General features: G+C 43.1%; 1 protein-coding gene across 2 annotated transcripts in view; it reads right to left on the reverse strand.

Annotated features, from left to right (window-relative positions):
• Positions 1 to 23,030, reverse strand: part of LOC126175311 (tonsoku-like protein) — a 259,997-nt gene that overhangs the window by 144,308 nt on the left and 92,659 nt on the right. For both annotated transcript variants that reach the window (XM_049922019.1, XM_049922017.1), the window contains exons 11-12: positions 10,799 to 10,985; positions 10,135 to 10,242 (exon numbers count right to left, since the gene is read on the reverse strand). In XM_049922019.1, coding sequence (XP_049777976.1) covers positions 10,135 to 10,242; positions 10,799 to 10,985 — 295 coding nt within the window. The remainder of the gene's footprint in view (positions 1 to 10,134; positions 10,243 to 10,798; positions 10,986 to 23,030) is intronic.

Raw genomic sequence — 23,030 nt, forward strand, 5'->3', positions numbered from 1 at the left:
AGCAAAACGAAAGACGAAGTTTTAAATTTCACGTTCAAGAAATCATTCACACAGGAGAATCGTACAAATACACCATCAGCTGACCATTGGACAAACGCCATATGGACTAAACAGTAATAAGTGTGCCTGCCACAGAGAAACAACTGAAAAATTTGAAAGCAAATAAATCACCAGGTCTGGATGGAATCCCAGTTCCATTTTACAAAGAGTACTCTATGGCACTGGCCCCTTACCCAGCTTGCACTTATTGTGAATCTCTCGACCAGCACAAAGTCCCAAGCAACGGGAAAAAAGTGCAAATTTCCAGTATATAATAAGGGTAAAAGAATGGACCTGCAAAATTACAAACCAATATCCCTAACTGCAGAATTCTTGAACATATTCTCTGTTTGAATATAACAAACTTTCTTGAGACTGAGAAGCTGATGTCCATGAATCAGCATGATTTTAGAAACCATCACTACTGTGAATCTCAGCTTGCCCTTTTCTCACATGATATGCTTAGAATTATGGATGAAGGGCAGATTCCATATTTCTAGATTTCTGGAAAGCATTTGACATGGTGCTCCACTGCAGTCTGTTAAAGAAGATACGAGCATAAGGAATAAGTTAAGAAATACGTGAGTGACACACAGATTACTTAAATAATAGAAGCCAGTATGATGTTCTCGACGGCAAGTGTTCATCAGAGACAAGGGTATCATTAGGAGTGCCCCTGGGAAGTGTGACAGGACCATTGTTCTTCTCTATACACATAAATGATTTGGCGGACAGGGTGGGCAGCATCTGTGGTTGTTTGCTGATGGTGTATGGTAAGGTGTCAAAGTTGAGTAACTGTAGGAAGATACAAGATGATTTAGACAAAATTTCCAGTTGCTCAGATGAATGGCAGCTACCCCTAAATGTGGAAAAATGTAAGATAATGCAGACGAGTTGGAAAATCAAATCTTTAATGTTCGGAAATAGCATTTATAGTGTACTGATTGATACAGTCAAGTCGTTTAAATATCTGGGTGTAATGTTGAAAAGCAATATGAGGTGGAACGAGCATGTCAGAGAACTGTGGTAGGGAAGGCGAATGGTTGACTTCGGTTTATTGGGAGAATTTTAGGAAAGAGTGGTTCACCTGTAAAAGAGACAGCATATAGGACACTGGTGCCAGTGTTTGGGATCTGTAGCAGGTTAGAATGAAGAGAGACATCGAATCAATTCAGAAGCGGGCTGCTAGATTTGTTACTGGTACATTCAAATAAAACGTGTTACAGAGATGCTTCGGGAACTCAAATGGGAATCCACATTCCACTGCCGCAACGTATGTTGCGTATACGAACAATAAAAATAAGAGTTGAGAAATTACGGATCACACAGAGTCACATAGGTAGTCATTTTTCCCTCACTCTATTTGTGATTGGAACAGGAAAGGAAATGACAAGCAGTGGTACAGGATACACTCCTCCATGCACCGTACGGCAGCTTGCAGAGTATTGATGTAGGTGTAGATATAGATCAAACAGGAAGTGCCGCAAGGTTTAGTAATGAGGACATTGCTGTTAAATCTGTTTAAAAATTACACAGATGGAGAACAGAAAGGCAAAACAAAAAAAATTATGTATGCAGATGACAACAATACTGAATAGTGACAATACTGAACAGTGAAAAGAGCACATATTTCAGCAAACGATACAGACCAATGGCACACCAAAAATAAACTGGTAATAAACTGCAAGAAGACTATATAAGCAGTGTTCAGAAACAAAGGAAGGACTGATCGCATAGATTTAGAAGAGGATTAAACATGACTGGAAAAAAGTAGACTCTACTAAATTTCTATTTGCTGGTGTGGATAATGACCTAAAATGCAAACCGCCTATTAATTCTGTCTGCAATAAATGCACCTCTATCATATTCATAACAAAGCAGCTATCACAACATGAAAAAAAAAAACAGTTTCTGTGTGCAGTATACCATGGATTGTTCGAACTGTACCTGTAGTGTGGGAAAACTACGGAATTCAGCATACAAAGTGTCCACATTGATGGGAGAAAAGAGTAACATTTCAAGAAGGATTTTTGAACATGTAGCAACTGCTTTAAAAAACTAGGTATATTATCTTTTGTGTCTTTAAAAACATCTAATATAATAATGTATATCACAAAAGATAGTTCGTATGGGATTACAAATGCTAGTGTGCACACCCACAACACACAGAAGGAGAAGGAGATAAAGAGCAAACTGCACCAACTGACAGCCCTTGAAAAAGGACCTCAGTACTCAGGTATCAGGTTACTAAGAAGTCTGTCCAAGATCCTACATGACAGTATACATGACCCTGACTTTCCAAACAAACTCAAAGACTATCTAGTGGAAAAAGAATTTTAGTGTTACAGAATACCTGTTAAATTAAATTTGCATGTATTGTTTTTTATAATAAATGGTGTTAAGAAGGTGTAATCAAAATCGTTGCTTCTTAAGGAATTAAGGATATGTCCTATATAACATGTACACTTGCAGTACACAATGTAATGCTACAGGATCAAATACAATTCAGTTGTGTAAAATATGGGTGGTATAAACACAGAATAAAACATCCCCCCTCCCCCCAACTTTCTATATGCTGTCATGTGGTTGGAGTCTAGAAAGGTTCCTGAGAACATGCTAGAATGGAGTATCTAAATGACATGAATATAAAAGCAACAGTTGAGGTCACAGGTACTGTAGTGTGCAGTACATTCAGCATATGGATGGGCTAGTTTGTTGTTAGCCACAGTTAGACTGTGACTCTTCAAGCTGGTGGACAGCTGGCTAGTACTCGTACCTTCATAGAACAATGCATGGTAACTGCAGTTGGTTGGCTGGTTTAAAAGGGGGAGGGGGGGGGGGGGGACAAACTACTAGGTCATCAGTCCCTCATTCCGATAAAAATAATTCCACAAGGTTGGGAATAAAACAAACGAGAAATACAACACCAAGCCAGAAAAAAGGAAAAACCACGTGAACAACAGAAGGGCAACAAACATTAAAATGGACAAAAGTAGACAAGCAAACCACATAGAGACACAAGAAACAGATAGAAGGGATAAAAACAAGAGAGCAAATGCCTGTGGCTGGCCGACCACTAGAATTAAAACATCCAGCCTAAAAGCAATAGTGGGGAGAACACAAAGGGACAAAGGACATGCACTAAAACTTAGATCGAATGATAAAACCCACCCTCATGTATAAAATGTAAAACTAAATTAGCCGATGAGGCTAACTAAAAATTCCATCACAGGGCAGCCAAAGGAGGACAGCTCAACAAGATATAGCCCACTGTCAGCCGGGTGCCACAACGACTCTGAGGTGAGTGTTCACGGCGCAGGAGGTAGCCATGTGTCACCCAAGCGTAGCCAATGCAGAGCCAGCAGAGAACGACAGAGTCCCTGTGAGAGGACCGCATGGAGGACTGCCACAGATTCGTAGTCTCCTTAATGGGACGCAGTTTGTTGTGTGTACTGATATTATGCCATTCCGTCTCCCAAAGTTGAAAAACCTTGCAGCATTATACTGAATGCATATCAGTTTCAGAGATGCTGATCTCCGGAAGCAGTTTCCCTGTAGCCGGTTTGACCAGGCTGTCGGCAAGTTTGATGCCTGGGATGCTGACGTGACCTGGGGTTGAGACAAGCACTACTAAATGACTGGACCGTTCCAGGGCATAGATGGATTCCTGGATGGCTGCTACCAAACAATGACGAGGGTAGCACTGGTTGATAGCTTGTAGACGGCTCAGGGAGTCGGTACACAGAAGAAACGATTCCCCAGGGCATGGACGGATGTGCTCAAGAGCATGATATATAGCCACCAGTTCTGGAGTGAAAACACTGAAGCCATCAAGCAAGAAATGCTGTTCAATATGTCCACCATGGACATATGCAAAGCTGACATGACCATCAGCCATCGAACCATCGTTGTAAAACACTTCATGGCCCCGGTATATGTGACGAATCGATAGGAAGTGACAGCGGAGAACCACAGTGTTAACTGAATCCTTAGGGCCATGTGAAAGGTCCCGGTGAAACCACGGCCTAGGTCTACACAAAGGATGTGCATGGGAATGAACCTCGAGTATAGGTGGTAAAGGCAGTTCAGGTAGAAGGGATCGGATGCGAACTGAATTGTAAGCCCTGACCTGGGCCGCCGATGCGGGAGATGAATCACTGTGGGTGGGAAAAGTAGATGGTGATTCAGATGTGCAGGAGAACTATGAATGTGTGCAATGTAACTGGCGAGCAGTTGTGCCTGCCTAACCTTCAATGGAGGGACTCCAGCCTCGACCAGGACGCTGGTCACCGGACTCATCCTAAGAGCTTCCATTGCTAGTCAAATGCCACAGTGGTGCACTGGGTCGAGTAAACGCAACACTGAGGGCACTGCCGAACCATAAAACACTCTCCCATAGTCAAGGCACGATTGAACAGGGGCTCTGTAGAGCTGAAGCTGCATAGAGTCGTCTGCACCCCAATTGGTGTTGCTCAGGCAGCGGAGGGCATTGAAGTGCTGCCAGCACTTCCACTTAAGCTGACGGAGGTGAGGAAGCCAAGTCAATTGGGCATCGAAAATCAGTCCTAAGAATCGAATGTCTCCATTACAGTGAGTGGATCATCATTAAGGTAAAGTTCTGGTTCTGGATGAACGGTACGACACTGACAGAAGTTTGTAACACATGACTTTGCAGCCCAAAACTGGAAACTGTGGGCTAGAGCCCATGACTGTGCCTTGTGGACGGCTCCCTGTAGGCGCTGCTCAGCAACACCAGTACTGGTGGAGCAGTATGAAATGCAGAAATAGAGAGAGGGGGAGATGGACGGCCAAACAGCTGATGCTAGACCGTTAATGGCCACTAAAAAGAGAGATACACTCAATACAGAGTCCTGTGGGACCCCATTCTCCTGGATATAGGGAGAACTATGGGAGGCACCAACTTGGATACGGAAAGTACAAAGCGACAGGAAATTGTGGATAAAAATCGAGAGTGGGCCTTGGAGACCCCACTTGTATAATGTGGCAAGGATATGATGTCGCCAGGTGGTGTCATACGCTTTGCGTACATCAAAAAAGACAGTAACAAGGTGTTGGTGTCTGGAAAAGGCTGTTCGGATAGCAGACTCAAGGGACACAAGATTATCAGTGGTAGAGCGACCCTGGCGGAAACCGCCCTGGCACGGAAACAGTAGGCCACGTGACTCCAGGACCCAACAAAACTGCCGACACGCCATACATTCCAACAGTTTACAAAGAACATTGGTGAGGCTGATGGGATAATAGCTATCCACATCAAGCAGGTTTTTGTCGGGTTTCAGCACTGGTATGATGGTGCTCTCCCGTCACTGCAATGGAAAGCTGCCATCGCACCAGATCCGGTTGAAAATGACAAGGAAATGTCGCTTGTAGTCAGATTGTTCAAATGGCTCTACGCACTATGGGACTTAACATCGGATGTCATCAGTCCCTAGACTTAGAACTACTTAAACCTAACTAACCTAGGGACATCACATACATCCATGCCTGAGGCAGAATTCGAACCTGCGACTGTAGCAGCAGCGCGGTTCCAAACTGAAGCACCTAGAGCCGCTCGGCCACAGCAGCCGGTGCTTGTAGTCAGACAAGAGCTGTTTAATCATCTGACTGTGGATCTGATCTGGCCCAGGAGCTGTGTCGGGGCAATGTTCAAGGGCCCTGAGGAGCTTCCACTCTGTAAATGGGGTGTTATAGGGTTCACTGTGTCATGTAAAGAACGAGAGGACTTTCCCTTCCATCCGCCATTTGAGAATGCCAAAGGCTGGGGGGTAATTCACCGACACAGAGGCTCAAGCATAGTGGTCAAGCATAGTGCTCAGCAAAGTGCTCGGCAATTGAGTTTGCAATGGTAGATAACACGCCATGAATGGTAATGCCACAGACACCTATTTGGTGTCTGGAACCCATAAACAAGTCTGATATTCATCCAGACTTGGGAAGATGACATATGGCACCCAATGGTCGAGACGTATCTCTCCCAACATTCCTGTTTCCATCTTTTTATAAGCTGGTGAACGTGGGCACAGAGCCATTTAAAAGCTCACCTATACTCTTTAATGGCCTCAGTAATTTCCAGCGACCATCAAGGTACCATATTTTGCCAGGGGCACCCTAAGGAACAAGGGATGGCATTTTCCACCACAGAAACGATTGTTGTAGTGACCTGCCCAACAATCAAATTGATGGCATCATGTGGGAGGGAGACTCAACGGTGACAGCAGCAATAAAGGCTTCCCAATCTGCCTTGGTTAAAACCCATCTGGGTAGGTGGCCGGGTTGAAACGGCAGGGGAGTGACATGAAGATCGGGAAGTGGTCACTAGCACACAAGTCGTCATGTGCTCTCCAGTGGATGGATGGGAAAAGGCCGGGACTGCAAACCGAGAGAACAATGGCCGAATATGTGCCATGTGCCACACTGAAATGTGTGGGGCACCTGTCTTGAGGGGGCAAAGGTCGAGGCGAGTGAGCATGTCCTCAACAACTCTACCATGGCCATTAACCTTGGTTCCACCCCACAAAGGGCTTTGGGCACTGAAATCACCCAGAAGGAGAAAAAGTGTGTGTGTGGGGGGGGGGGGGGGGGGGGGGGTGAGTTTCAAAATGAGTGCAGCTAACGCTTGAGGTGGTGCTTCACCATCTGGAGGGAGGTAGATGTTACAGATGGTAATGTCCTGCATTGACCTCACCCTGACAGCCACAGCTTCTAAAGGTGTTTGAAGGGGCATAGGTTCACTGCAGACAGAGGTAAAGATGAAAATACATACTCCATCTGACAGCCGGTCACAGGCAGGACAGTTTTTGTAGTACCCCCAGTAGCGGCTATGGGCGGGGGTCTGCATTGCGGGAAGCCTGGTCTCTTGAAAGACAATGCAAAAGGGAGGTATACTGCGTAAGAGTTGACGCAACTCAGCCAGGTGGAAGAAAAAACCGCCGCATTTCCACTGGAGAATGATGCTTTCTGTCATCTGGAGTGGCATGCAGTGAGCAAGAAGGCAAATTAGGCCTCAGCACACCTCTCGCCACTTGAGTGTTGGCATCCAGCATCACTGCATCCGAGGCGTCGGCTAGATATAGGTCCCCAGGGGATGCAAGAATCTCCATCTTGTCCTCGGACACAGAGCCGTGGGGGAGTACTGATGTAGGGGACACTGAAGGCTCCCATTTCTTAGGGAACTCCTTCTTTGAAGTTTTGCCCTCTCGCCGCTCCTTAGGGGCTTGCTGGGAGGGCTTCTCGGCAGTAGCTTCAGGGACAGAGGAAGATCTTGAAGCCCTTCGACCAGCAGCCAGTGGCTCTTTCGACCATCGGCTGGTGTCCACTGGACCACAGGGGGGAGGGGGGAGGGGGACTGTGGAATGTAGAGACCCAAGGGACCCCTTCTGCATAAGAGGAGCCGGAGGAGGCTTTTACTTCTCCGGCTGGGGAGATGGGACCGATGTCCACGGCATTTTGAGGGGGGGGGGGGGGGGGTAATGCTCCCAAAGTAGAAGCTCTGGGAGCAACAGAAGAAGGTGTGCCCCCTGCCAACTGGACAGGGGAGGAAGATGGGCAGCCCTGAGGGCCCACTGGAGTAACCTTAGATGATGGGCGTAACAGCATCATCGATGGTAACGCCGTCGCGGCGGTTTATACGAAGGTAGCATGGGAAAAGGGTTTAGTCTGTCATATTTGAGTTAAGCCTCGTGGTAAGATAGCCTGTCCAGGGTCTTGTACTCCATAATATTGCAATCCTTTTGCAGTACCGGTCAGTTCGGCGAGCAGGGGACGTGATGCTGTCCACAATCCAAAGAGGTGGGAGGAGGCACACATGGAGTATTCGGATGCAGCGAACTTCTGCAGTCTCTACATGTGGCACTGGAAGGACACCACAAGGACATGTGCCTGAATTTCCAGCACTTAAAGCACCGCATAGGGGGAGGGACATAGGGTTTGATGTCGCATCGGTAAACCATCACCTTGACCCTTTCAGGTAATGAATCACCCTCACAGGCCAATATGAAGGCACCAGTGGCAACCACATTGTCTTTGGGTCCCCTGTAAACGTGCCTTATGAAATGGCATGTAGCTCATCATCTGACTGTAACAGGAGGTTGCGATGAAAAATAATTCCCTGGACCATATTGAGGCTTTTGTGAGCTTACCGAAACAGGAATATCACCCAGCTTGTCACAGGCGAGTAACGCCCAGGACTGGGTTGGGTGTGCCGTCTGAATTCAAACTGACCCACTGCGCATTTTGGACAGCGCTGTCACTACCCCAAACTTATCCTCCAGGTGCTCAACAAAAAAACAGAGACTTTGTTTCCAGAAAGCAGTACCCATCAGTTCTGCTGCAAACTAAGTAACATGGTGAATAAGGGTCCAGTCGCTATTAAGCCCTGCGTTCCTCCCAAGGTGTTGCTAGGGAGGGGAATGATTTAAGGTCATACTTGTCAGCACTGAAATCAATCTTTCATTTGTTAGAGACTGCTAGTGCCATTCAGTCTCCATCAAAAGATGACTTAGTCTGCTTCATTGTGGCTCATCCACTCTGATGCCACCCACTCCGATCAGGGCTCTACCCATGGGTGCCACCCAGACACAGCAAAGGCCACCTGGCTGAGAATCCTAATGCTCCAGGAAGACAGGCATCTGCTCCTTGGCATACATGAGGAGTTTGCAGGTCAGGCATCAGCAATGCAATCCCTGTGTTGTCAGGGGGATACAACAAATGGGTACCTGACAGCCCCACCACAACAGACTGGCTATAGTGCTGGATATTGGGCGCAGAGAAATCCAAGATTGTCATGGGGGTGAAAGAGGACAGGAGACAACGGAAGAAGATGACATACCCCGGAAGGTGTCCTCACCCACATAGTTGAATTGGAGGTGGAGATGCAAAGCGATGACAACAAGAGGTTCAGGAGATCGAATATAAGTGCACTATGGATAACTCATGCACCACGTAAGGCTTCCTTCCCCATATGACCCACACTTCTGTAGAATTTGGGAAGTAGCAGGTCAAATCATATAATGGGACCTGAACTTATAGAGCCAAAAAGTGGGAGACTCCTTTTAGTCATCTCTTCCCCGACAGGCAGGAATAACTCAGGCCTATTCTAACCCCAGACCTACAGGGGGAGGGGGGGGGGGGACTGCAGCACAGCTAGGGTATGACATGGCAACTGTACATTTATACAGACAGAAACATGGGTATGACAACTAAACAGCTGTCTAACTGCATGAATGCATGAATTCATGAACATCCAGTGTCAAATTGTGGGCTACTGCTGCACATTGTAACATACATCTTCAACAGGTGTTTCAGTACCCATGATATAGGTCCACTTAATAAATAAATATGAAGCCTAGTTTTTTTTATACTGTAATTGTGCACATAATTTCTTTTGAGCTATTCACATAATTTACAACAGAACTAAAACATCACTGTACATACAGAGTAGATACTTTCGTGACAAAGCTTACAGTCTTTTCAACAAATGTCCACAGGGAATGGATAGGTAAAATTTAAACGTCAATGTTCTTAAATTTAATTTCTACACAATTTGGACTTGTTTACAGACAATAATAACAATTAAACTAGCATTAAATTTTATCAAAAAGGAGCATCACAGTAGTCCCTACAGCACACTACACCAAAGGTGGTAGCCTATACCTACGGTATCATGCACTGCATGCACTACTTTGATCCAATATATCCAAAAGCAAGATTAGTAAATAGTCTACAAAATAATTTTAAGGAAGCCATTTTCAGAAATGAGATCAACACTACCGAAAACAATTCCCACACCTGTCAGAATAACCCAACAATGGCTACCACTATTTGCACATTATTAATGCTAAGCCTTAATGATATTCCTTACCATACCTTTTTACCAGTTCTTCTATGATGTGTAATGACTTAGTATTTTATTGTGTGATGTGTCCCATATCATACCATGTTTCCAAACTGTGGATATGGTTATCAATAGTATGATGATATCTGCCTTATTTTTGTACTATAGAAAGTCTACTAGGAAAAATAAAATAATTTCCTTGGGCCAACAATAAGGAAACACGAAATCCAAAAAGAGTATACCTGTCAAGGATACATCATCGCCAATGTCTGGGGTTTCATTCTCTTCAGTATCTGATGTTTCACTCTCTTCCGTGTAACCAGTCAATTCCAGCTCTTTCTTGGTGATCTCTGAAGGATGATTATCATTTTACAACTTTAGTTCATACATTTCAACAAAGACATTTTATACAATTGCATTTAGTACTTAGCAGTCGTATTCACAACTGAAAAATATGATTATTTTTTCTTATTTATATGGTAAGTGAAGCATGTGCCAGGCAATGGGGGCAGCACTGTGTCACATTGCACTTGTACAGGGTCAGGCTATTTGAGTACTCAACAAAATTTATACTGGAGCTATGAACCTTTGTAGCAAGTACTATTTTCCCTTTATAGATAGCATTATTCTCCCTTTACATTTAGTGCTATTCTCTTTAGTGGAGAAGGAAGGCAAATGTCTAAAGAATCTGGGACCTTAGCAGAAATGAAACAATGAAAAGATCATATACTTAGTCTGTAACTGAACCCCAGACATATCAGGCAAAAACTTCACTTGACTGAGCTATAATCTATGCTATATTGTACATCTTTATTGCATTATTTTAATTGTATACTATCAGTCTATGAATGGAAGAAGTAAGATATGGAAAAGGGAGGAGAGCAGAAAACATACATAAAATACAACCTGCTAAATTATTGCATCCTCCTGCTTTTTGTACATAATACAAGCTTCGCAAAACTGTAGCCTCCAATTTCTTGTCATTTGCAAGCACAGCAAGTGCACGAGCTTTCTCATATACGTTTTGCACTTCTGATAGTGGACTTTTCTTCAGTTCCATTAACTGGGCAATTGTAAGTGTGGTTTTACATGCCTGGAAGAAATTTTATTACTGTTAAAATATTTGTAGTATTTTTTAATAATGTCACTGTCTATAAAGCAGAAACTGGTGGCAATCGTAATGAAATTGGTTCACTTCTTTAAAAAACATGCTACTAAATAGATGAGTATTTGCGCGAAGGACAGACATTATTGAGAAATGAATCACAGGCAGTCCCCACTATTACAGTTCTATGGTTAACAGAATATACTTTTCAAACAAACAGGAACATTATTGCTAACAATGATAAAAATATGGTATCTTACGTGCTAAAAAAGAATAAATCACTGGTTCTAGAATTACTGATGCGCTATTCACCGGATATTAATTCTAAGTCTTCCAAATCTGAAATCATTGAATTTTATAATTCAGCTAAAGGCAGTGTGGACGCATTTGATCAGAAATGTGCAAATTATTCAGTGTTGAGAATATCTGGGTGTTGGCCAACAGCAGTATTTGGAGCATTGCTGAACTTATCTACAGTAAATACTGTCATCATATGGGATGTATCAAACAAGAACAGCAAGACGGTGCATCGAGATTTTATAAAACAAATCTGCAAGGCATTGATCAAAGCAAATATGAAAAAGAGGAAAATGAATTACAAAATTTTTTCTGGTGACTTGCAGATTACAATGGAACAAGTTCTTTTAAAAATTTTAAACACGATAGCAGGGTTGACAAATGTGCGGTGCTAAGCTCAAGCAGGACCGAATCAGCCAAAAAAGTCAACGGTTCACTTATGTCCAGGTCTTTAAGACATGAAAAACTACCAAATGATATTCTACATTTCAAAAATAAATGTGAAAAATGCATTCCATTCACAAAAAAAAAGATGCCTTGACTGTCATGAATGAAAAATAGTGCCATCATTTAGAATGGGTACTTTTCATTGTTTTAGTTCTGACTTTTTCACCCTGTAAACACTGCTGAAAAAGTCAGAACTAGAAACAACTTGTCCAAAAGCTTTGTGGCACTAGTTGGGGGTCCACTGCCTCCGTTCTGCGTAGCTCTGCGCTAGGACTTGTCTATTCTGCAGCAGAGTACTGTTCCCCAATATGGTTAAATAGTGCTCACATCAAGAAGGTGGATGCAGTCTTGAACCAAACGATGAGGATTATCTCTGGAACGATCAGGTCAACTCCTGTCCAATGGCTGCCTGTACTGAGCCATATCCCGCCGCCACATTTGCGCAGAGAACACACACTTGTCAGGGAGTGTCGAAAAATCCAAAATAGCCCAGATCTTCCTATCCACACCCTGAGTAATGGAATTGAGCAAAATAGATTGAAATCCAGACACCCCCCTCTCGCAAGTGCCAAAGATCTGGTAAAGAACGCTTTTATTCTTGAGGACCGCTGGAGAGAAGAATGGGAGGAAAAGACACCGCCTCAGGTTAACACCTTATTGGGAACATCTAACAGACCTCGGGGCTTTGACTTGCCCCGCAAAATCTGGTCTACCCTTAACAGGATCAGGACGAGCCACGGCCGTTGTGCGGACTCCTTGTACAAATGGAGCATAGTGCCATCACCACAGTGCGACTGCGGTGCTGACAGGCAGACAATTCACCATATCGTGGTAGAATGCCCTCTGAGGGCCTACCCTGGGCCAACAAGGGACTTCATGGATGCGACTAACAGTGCAATCGATTATATTTCTAACCTAGATATTTGTTTGTGATATTGTAACTGTTTTGTGTGTTATGTACTTTTAGATTTTTCATACGTGATTTGTACTTGCCATACGCTAAATAAATAAATAAATTGTTTTAGTTGATTCATTAATGTAACTACTGTCATTTTTAAAGACACTGTTTATTTTTTTCTTTATATTTTACTTAATTGATCATTACTTGATTACAAAACTTGTCTTTGAATGTTGTTGAAATACATTTTCTTTGTTTATAAGATAATTCCAAAAACTCCATTTAAGAATCCAATGTTAACTGTTATTAATTGTTGGCAAGATCATGTTTCCTTCTTTAACAAAGACCTTCTTTTATTGAGTCTTTAACAACAGTTTAGATTAACATATACAGGTTTCAGACGGTTTTTGTTTTGAGAGTCACGAACTACCCTATGAAGTTACTTATGCCAGTCTAAACAAAGAGTGTAGTTAAGGGACAAAGGACCATGGATTCCTTACACTCACTTCTCAATATGTTTATTCCTTGATGGTTTTTATTACTGATGATAAAATCAATTTCAGCTGAACTGTAATACACATAACAACAGAAGACAAAAATAATTTTTATGTTGACTCTGATTTACCTCCATGCCCAGGGTTCAGAATGGAGTTACGTACTCTGATGGTAAGATACTCAACAAGCTCCCATCTAACATAAAGCAAGCATTAGGAATCCCTAACAATTCACAAAAAAAATTAAAAATGTACATCTTTAGACACTCTTTCCAGAAATTATCTGAAAATTTAGATTCAGGGAGTCAAAAGTTCTGTTTGGTACATTACAAGTAGCAGTGTTTGTCACAAATCTATATTGCAAGTAGTAATGTCCTGTGAATAGGACTCTGTATATACATATGTAAAAATATTTTACCTGAAAAATAACAGTTTAATCAAGTAAATATTAATTTACTAAGAGCAGATAAACAGTAGCAATATAGTAAAACTGCGGAGACTGCAAACGTTCTAACTGCCTCAGACACAACAGAAACAGAAAATGAGTGTAAGGGCGGTTTCCAGTGGTATTAGCACAAGATGGCTATGTACAGAGCACACAATCGCTGTAAATTACAGGCTTGTGGGTTGTAGACACAGAGCTGGTGTCCGATAACAACTCAAATGTTTTCCATTGGGTTCAGATTAGGCAAATTTGAAGACCAAGACATCAATGTCAGTTCTCCATGCTCTTCAAACCACTGTAGTACAGTGGGGATAGAGATCAAACATGAAGGGATGCAGGTAGCTCGCAACAACGTTCATACAGTCCACAGCTGTTCCCTCGATTACAGCCGCAGGTCCCATGGAAGCCGAGATGAAAGTCTTAGATAGCATAATGCTACCAATGACCTGGTGTAATAATGTTTCCACTGATTCACAGTCCAGTCTCGATGATTGTAAATGGCAATGTCATTGGTCAACCTGGGAATATGTAGGAGTCATGCTCTGGAACCCCAATTCAACCATGTGTGCTGAACAGAGTGCTCTGAAATAATTCTGCTTGCACCAGCATTGTACTGGTGTCGCACCTGTCACAGATTGTCACATACCCTGCTTTACAGAGCAGGCAAGCCTCCAATCTCCACTTTGTGTGATGAGACGTGGTTATCCAGCACCTTCTCAGCTACTACTGGTTTCATCGTCCTTCAACCACTTTCCATAGATGCTCAAGATAGTAGCACATGAACAACATAGCTATTTCCGAGATGCTTGGTCCCAGGCTCAGTGCCATAATAATTTTGACTTTTGTCAAAGTCACTTATATCAGTGGATTTCCCCAATTGTAGCCCAAATCATCAAAAATCCCTTGCATGCAATGCCACCAGGAGACATTCAGTTTTCAGGTGGGCAGCAATCATAATGTTTTGTCTCATCTGTGTATGTGAAATGTTTTATTAAAAACTCTGTGAATAGTGATGATGCTGATAAGCTTTGCCAATGTAGTAATTTCAACTGTCCTCCTGAGTAGTCCCTACCCGGAGCTCTGAACGGAGGACTATTTTAACTCCGGAATATTTTACCCAAGAGGATGCCATCGTCATTTAATCGTACAGTAAAGCTGCATGCCCATGGGAAAAATTACAGCTGTAATTTCCCCTTGCTTTCAGCTGTTCGCAGTACCAGCACAGCAATGCCGTTTTGGTTAATGTTGCAAGGGCAGATCAGTCAATCACCCAGACTGTTGCCCCTGCAACTTCTGAAAAGGCTGCTGCCCCTCTTTAGGAACCACACATTTATCTGGCCTCTCAACAGATAACCATCCGTTGTATTGGCACCTACAGTACAGCTATCTGTATCGCTGAGGCACAGAAGCCTCCCCACCAACAGCAAGGTCCATCACTTTTGACTTATGACAAAAAGATACTTCCTAAGGAACAACTGACAAAAGGAGTATTTGTGCATGTACATGACAGAGCAGTGTATATATGCGGACGAGGAAAAAAATTTCCCCGATTTTTTCCCGGATTTCCCTGTTAAAAATACGCTTTCTCCCGGTTGAAAATACACTTTTTCCATATTAACCGACAGTATACTTTTTCTCGGAACTGTAAAACTTATCAATCCTTTGAAATGGTTATGGTTTTATTCACTGGCATAGAAATTCCCGGCACTTTAGAAAACAAAACTCAAGGAAAAACAACAAGTTTTGGAAACTGTCTGACGTGCGGCAACATGTACACTGCGTATTTTTGTATCACGAAAGTATAAATTCAAATTCCACCAAACACCACATGTTACTTTCCGAAGCATTGAAATTGCAATTGCAATTGCGATGCACTTTTGTAAGCCAGCCATAGCTCATGTCACGTTATCTCGCCAGCCAATGACAGCAGATATTCAGAGCATAGGACATGTGATGAAGTCAGCCAATAACAACATCATTGTTAAGTAGCGTGAACACATGAATAGAAAAAGTTAATGGTTTAAATTAATATACATAATGTGGCTACAAGAAAAGAAAAGCTTTCACATATAGTATTGGTCTCTAAATGAGAGTCAAATGCTCTGTAATTTAACAAATTCATCATACATACTCCCACATAGTTCACCTTGCATAAAAGGAAATTTACTCTGAAAGTAATGATTTTTCAAACAACCATTCACAATATTTTCCTGCGACCAGTTAGAAATAGGTTCATTTCAGCAGTTGCCAGAGAGTGCCAGATAACAGGCATCATCGCACTTGCAAAGCTATGATGCTGCAGGAAGCTCTTACGTTCGTACGTGTACAACATTAAAAGATCTTACATTATGGCATAAAAGAAACAAGACATGAAGGATACTTCAAGAGCACCGGAATTTCGTGAACCATACTAAAATGCATAATTCAGCTTAAAGTACATATTTGTATGTCCAGATTCGAATGTAAATTTTCTTGGAGTACCAGTACTGTATTATCTCATGTTTGGTTCTTTATTATGGCATAATAATTCAGAAGATGGAAACATGCACTTAAATGCAGCGAACACATGAACCTAGACAATAGTGTGGAATAAACATTTCATTTCCAATAACTTGACTGCCTCAGCAGCAAACATTAGCAAAAGCCGAATTTCTTTAGCAAACCAACAAAAATAACTTCATTGTATACTTGAAAAAAGAGACAGCATTGGTCGTATATTTTTTCTATTGCAAAATCGATTTTCTGTCACTGAGTGACCATCTTCAGTGCTATATTGTATAACAAATTGGGATGCACTGTTGTCACTAAGCTTACGGCAATCACATAGACTCTATGTGATTCAGAGAAGATTGAGTCTTTATTTCTGAAGAGTCTGGTACATGACACAAATGTGTTCAAGGAAATGTAAGAGATGTTGTTTGGTCGTAAGTGTGCTAAAGTGCCACGCCACTTTGCACAGCATTCTTCTATCGCGCGTCACTGTATTTCGCTCTGTGAAATTCAAATATTCTGTAATGGATGCCATCAAACTATATTCAGGACAGTGCAAAAGTGTTCTGTGGTGTCTCTCCTGCTCCCAGTCGGCCAGTTTGACATACTGCCCCTCTTAAAAAAATAAACTCGCAATTAATACTGGACGGGACTATTTGTAACCGGGAGAACAAGAACTCTTGTAACGCACACCAAATGAATGAGACTGTTTTGGCACAAATGGTCATTTTTATAACACAACAGAATATAATTCACGAAGTACCAATATCAAATGGCTATTAGGCCTACTACAAGCAAAAAGTATTATGTTAGGAAATAGTTTCACATTTCATTCATACGCTCTAGCTTCTGAAACATTTTTATATAAATTTGGAATCATCATATTCTTCCACAATTTGTGTGATGTCTCAGTTTCTTCTCCATCCTCATTCTAACAAACAATCTCGTCATCACTAATTCCGTAACTATTCCTGCCAGTGTCAAAACTTATTCTCCGGTAAACTTCACTAAACCTACCACAAGCAAAAAATGTTCAAATATGTGTGAATTCTTAAGGGACTAAACTGCTGAGGTCATCGGTCCCTAGACATACACACTACTTAAACTAACTTGTACAAAGAACAACACACACACATCCATGCCCAAGGGAGGATCGAACCTCCGGCAGGAGGGACCACGCAGTCTGTGACATGGCGCCTACCAAAATCACCGGTTTAGTGATTTAGTTATCCCGTATTTATTTTCTGGTTAGGCGTTTTTACATATTCGTACAACACGTTTTCCACGCTGCTCCCAGAATAGAACTTAGGCGGCCATTAGACGGGACTGTACAACTGGCCCTTATTAGTGTACCAATCTGGCCAAAAATTTTCTGTCAAAACTTCATTATCTTGTTTATATCAAGAAGAAAATACATAATCTTTCTTACCTGTTATTCCTGTTAGTGGTTTATTTCCACTCTAGCAGTCTGAGTCCACAGATTTTGCAAGTAATTATAACAATGCGATCATTCGCAAATCCAGACAACCACATAAACAGTGACTGGCATTCACCCGTTCAGCTTTATTCCGCTCAGCTCACATAGCCCCGTTCCCTTTTGTCTGCAGTAAAGTTTATTTCTAGATGCAATGGGGATTCTCCTGGCAGAGACATCACATATACTATGCACGCATTCAAAAATCCATTTAGAATCTGTTCAAAAACCAACAGGGATGTATTTCAAAACCATATGAATAATAATAAATAGACCAATGTGCTCTGGATGCTATGCGCTTTGTGAAACAAGGCCTTTTTCCTCAAAAAAACGATTTTGGTGCCCTCTCCCCCCTCCGAAATTGACATCCGGGGCATTTACCCCAGTCTGACCCCCGCCCCTAGATCTGGGCCGGTTGCGCATGCGTGAATCTGGCAGCTTAGGTGCACCAGTAAAATTTTTCTGGGTAGCATCTGGCTGCTTGCTCCTACAGCTTGTACAGCTAACTGCCATGCTTCCATAGCCAGAAGTGGGAGAAGGTACTACTCATACACGACTCAACTGTACAAGTGCATGAGCTCGCTCGCAACTACTCAAACAAATCTAATGCAAGTAGTTGCGACGTCAAGCTCATCTGAGGCAATTTGTTGTTGTTATGCATTACATAGTCTTCCTAAAGACTTTGACACCTCTTGCTGTTGGCAGACGCTTGTGTTTTGTTGTTGCGTATGGCACATTTCCCTTACAACTTAAGTTTTATTTTTATTATTTTTTTATATTTTTTTATTTTTTTCCTCTTCTCTCATTCATGTTTTATTGCTGCAGTACTATTCTGCAGTAGCGAGATACAGTAATATCCTTTGTCTGAGTATTTGTTCTTACCAGTCAAAGCTACAAAAATTTAACTGCAACTAAAACAATGAAAAATTCCCAGAATTCTAAAAAATTCCTGGGTTTTTCCTGGTTTTCTCCCGGATGAAAAAATTCCCGGGTTTTTCCCAAATCTCCCAGTTGTCCCAGGCTGTATAGGCCCAGTAGAGGCTGGAAGGATGGAGGAGATATAAGTTTCATATAGATAAAATTTGATCTAGATCTACATCTACATCTACATTTACACTCCGCAAGCCACCCTACGGCGTGTGGCGGAGGGCACTTTACATGCCACTGTCATTACCTCCCTTTCCTGTTCCAGTCGCGTATGGTTCGCGGGAAGAACGACTGTCTGAAAGCCTCTGTGCATGCTCTAATCTCTCTAATTTTACATTCGTGATCTCCTCGGGAGGTATAACTAGGGGAAGCAATATATTCGATACCTCATCCAGAAACGCACCCTCTCGAAACCTGGCGAGCAAGCTACACCGCGATGCAGAGCGCCTCTCTTGCAGAGTCTACCACTTGAGTTTGTTAAACATCTCCGTGACACTATCACACTTACCAAATAACCCTGTGACGAAACGCGCCACTCTTCTTTGGATCTTCTCTATCTCCTCCGTCAACCCGATCTGGTACGGATCCCACACTGATGAGCAATACTCAAGTATAGGTCGAACGAGTGTTTTGTAAGCCACCTCCGTAGTTGATGGACTACATTTTCTAAGGACTCTCCCAATGAATCTCAACCTGGTACCCGCCTTACCAACAATTAATTTTATATGATCATTCCACTTCAAATCGTTCCGCACGCATACTCCCAGATATTTTACAGGAAGTAACTGCTACCAGTGTTTGTTCCGCTATCATATAATCATACAATAAAGGATCCTTCTTTCTACATATTCGCAATACATTACATTTGTCTATGTTAAGGGTCAGTTGCCACTCCCTGCACCAACTGCCTATCCGCTGCAGATCTTCCTGCATTTCGCTACAATTTTCTAATGCTGCAACTTCTCTGTATACTACAGCTTCATCCTCAAAAAGCCGCATGGAACTTCCGACACTATCTACTGGTCATTTATATATATTGTGAAAAGCAATGGTCCCATAACACTCCCCTGTGGCACGCCAGAGGTTACTTTAACGTCTGTAGACGTCTCTCCGTTGATAACAACATGCTGTGTTCTGTTTGCTAAAAACTCTTCAATCCAGCCACACAGGTGGTTTGATATTCCGTAGGCTCTTACTTTGTTTATCAGGCGACAGTGCGGAACTGTATCGAATGCCTTCCGGAAGTCAAGAAAAATAGCATCTACCTGGGAGCCTGTATCTAATATTTTCTGGGTCTCATGAACAAATAAAGCGAGTTGGGTCTCACACGATTGCTGTTTCCGGAATCCATGTTGATTCCTACATAGTAGATTCTGAGTTTCCAAAAACAACATGATACTTGAGCAAAAAACATGTTCTAAAATTCTACAACAGATCGACGTCAGAGATATAGGTCTATAGTTTTGCGCATCTGCTCGACGACCCTTCTTGAAGACTGGGACTACCTGTGCTCTTTTCCAATCATTTGGAACCTTCCGTTCCTCTAGAGACTTGCGGTACACGGCTGTTAGAAGGGGGGCAAGTTCTTTCGCGTACTCTGTGTAGAATCGAATTGGTATCCCGTCAGGTCCAGTGGACTTTCCTCTGTTGAGTGATTCCAGTTGCTTTTCTATTCCTTGGACACTTATTTCGATGTCAGCCATTTTTTCGTTTGTGCGAGGATTTAGAGAAGGAACTGCAGTACGGTCTTCCTCTGTGAAACAGCTTTGGAAAAAGGTGTTTAGTATTTCAGCTTTACGCTTGTCATCCTCTGTTTCAATGCCATCATCATCTCGGAGTGTCTGCACATGCTGTTTCGAGCCACTTACTGATTTAACGCGTAAGACCAGAACTTCCTTGGATTTTCTGTCAAGTCGGTACATAGAATTTTACTTTCGAATTCACTAAACGCTTCAGGCATAGCCCTCCTTACGCTAACTTTGACATCATTTAGCTTCTGTTTGTCTGAGAGGTTTTGGCTGCGTTTAAACTTGGAGTGAAGCTCTCTTTGCTTTCGCAGTAGTTTCCTAACTTTGTTGTTGTACCACGGTGGGTTTTTCCCGTCCCTCACAGTTTTACTCGGCACGTACCTGTCTAAAACGCATTTTACGATTGCCTTGAACTTTTTCCATAAACACTCAACGTTGTCAGTGTCGGAACAGAAATTTTCGTTTTGATCTGTTAGGTAGTCTGAAATCTGCCTTCTATTACTCTTGCTAAACAGATAAACCTTCCTCCCTTTTTTTATATTCCTATTAACTTCCATATTCAGGGATGCTGCAACGGCCTTATGATCACTGATTCCCTGTTCTGCACTTACAGAGTCGAAAAGTTCGGGTCTGTTTGTTATTAGTAGGTCCAAGATGTTATCTCCACGAGTCGGTTCTCTGTTTAATTGCTCGAGGTAATTTTTGGATAGTGCACTCAGTATAATGTCACTCGATGCTCTGTCCCTACCACCTGTCCTAAACATCTGAGTGTCCCAGTCTATACCTGGTAAATTGAAATCTCCACCTAAGACTATAACATGCTGAGAAAATTTATGTGAAATGTATTCCAAATTTTCTCTCAGTTGTTCTGCCACTAATGCTGCTGAGTCGGGGGGTCGGCAAAAGGAGCCAATTATTAACCTAGCTCGGTTGTTGAGTGTAACCTCCACCCATAATAATTCACAGGAACTATCCACTTCTACTTCACTACAGGATAAACTACTACTAAGAGCGACGAACACTCCACCACCGGTTGCATGCAATCTATCCTTTCTAAACACCGTCTGTACCTTTGCAAAAATTTCGGCAGAATTTATCTCTGGCTTCAGCCAGCTTTCTATACCCATAACGATTTCAGCTTCGGTGCTTTCTATCAGCGCTTGAAGTTCCGGTACTTTACCAACGCAGCTTCGACAGTCTACAATTACAATACCGATTGCTGCTTGGTCCCCGCATGTCCTGACTTTGCCCCGCACCCATTGAGGCTGTTGCCCTTTCTGCACTTGCCCGAGGCCATCTAACCTAAAAAACCGCCCAGCCCACACCACACAACCCCTGCTACCCGTGTAGCCGTTTGTTGCGTGTAGTGGACTCCTGACCTATCCAGTGGAACCCGAAACCCCACCACCCTATGGCGCAAGTCGAGGAATCTGCAGCCCACATGGTCACAGAACCGTCTCAGCCTCTGATTCAGACCCTCCACTCGGCTCTGTACCAAAGGTCCGCAGTCAGTCCTGTCGAAGATGCTGCGGATGGTGAGCTCTGCTTTCATCCCGCTAGCGAGACTGGCAGTCTTCACCAAATCAGATAGCCGCCGGAAGCCAGAGAGGATTTCCTCCGATCCATAGCGACACACATCATTGGTGCCGACATGAGCGACCACCTGCAGATGGGTGCACCCTGTACCCTTCATGGCATCCGGAAGGACCCTTTCCACATCTGGAATGACTCCCGCCGGTATGCACACGGAGTGCACATTGGTTTTCTTCCCCTCTCTTGATGCCATATCCCTAAGGGGCCCCATTACGCGCCTGACGTTGGAGCTCCCAACTACCAGTAAGCCCACCCTCTGCGAGTGCCCGAATCTTGCAGACTGAGGGGCAACCTCTGGAACAGGACAAGCAGCCATGTCAGGCCGAAGATCAGTATCAGCCCGAGACAGAGCCTGAAACCGGTTCTGTCGGACAAACTGGAGAGGCCTTCCGTTCAGCCCTCCGGAATGTCTTTCGCCCCCTGCCACACCTTGAGACGACCTCCCACTCTACCACAGGTGAGGGATCAGCCTCAATGCGGGCAGTATCCCGGGCAACCATAGTCGTAGTCCGATCGGGGGATGCGTGGGACAGCTGGCCGTCCCTGACAAAACCCCCTCCGGACCCCCACAGTGATGCCCATTGGCAACAGCCTCAAGCTGTGTGACCAAAGCCAACACTGCCTGAAGCTGGGAGCGAAGGGATGCCAACACAGCCTACATCCAAACACAGCAGTTGCAGTCCCTATCCATGCTAAAAACTGTTGTGCAAAGAACGTCTGAACTAATCTACATAGAGCGCGAACAAATCGACACAAAATTTAAACGGTTATTAAAATACAAGATTGCCTAGCAAATGCAGTAATGCTGCCACTTGTGCACTGCTGACACACTGCTCAGCGGCAGAAGGAGACTACGCAATTTTACACTGTTCAGGTACTAAAACGCGATGCTACAACTCTCAAATACTATAATATGCCCAAAATTTATGAATTAAACAATGCAAGTACCAAAAACACGCAAAGAAATTAAGAATTAAACTATGTAACAAATGAGTGAGCTAGGAGTATACAACTTGCTGCTGCAGCTGCTTATCCAACGGCGGCAGGGAGCACACTGACTGTGACCAACCGACACTGGCCGTTCAAAACAAAAACAGAAGACAGACGACTACGCGAATTTACACTATTCAGGTACTAAAACGTGATGCTACAACTCTCAAATACTATAATACGCCCAAAATTTATGAATTAAACAATGCAAGTACCAAAAACACGCAAAG

Source organism: Schistocerca cancellata, chromosome 3, assembly GCF_023864275.1.
Source record: "Schistocerca cancellata isolate TAMUIC-IGC-003103 chromosome 3, iqSchCanc2.1, whole genome shotgun sequence".
Lineage (NCBI taxonomy): Eukaryota > Metazoa > Arthropoda > Insecta > Orthoptera > Acrididae > Schistocerca > Schistocerca cancellata.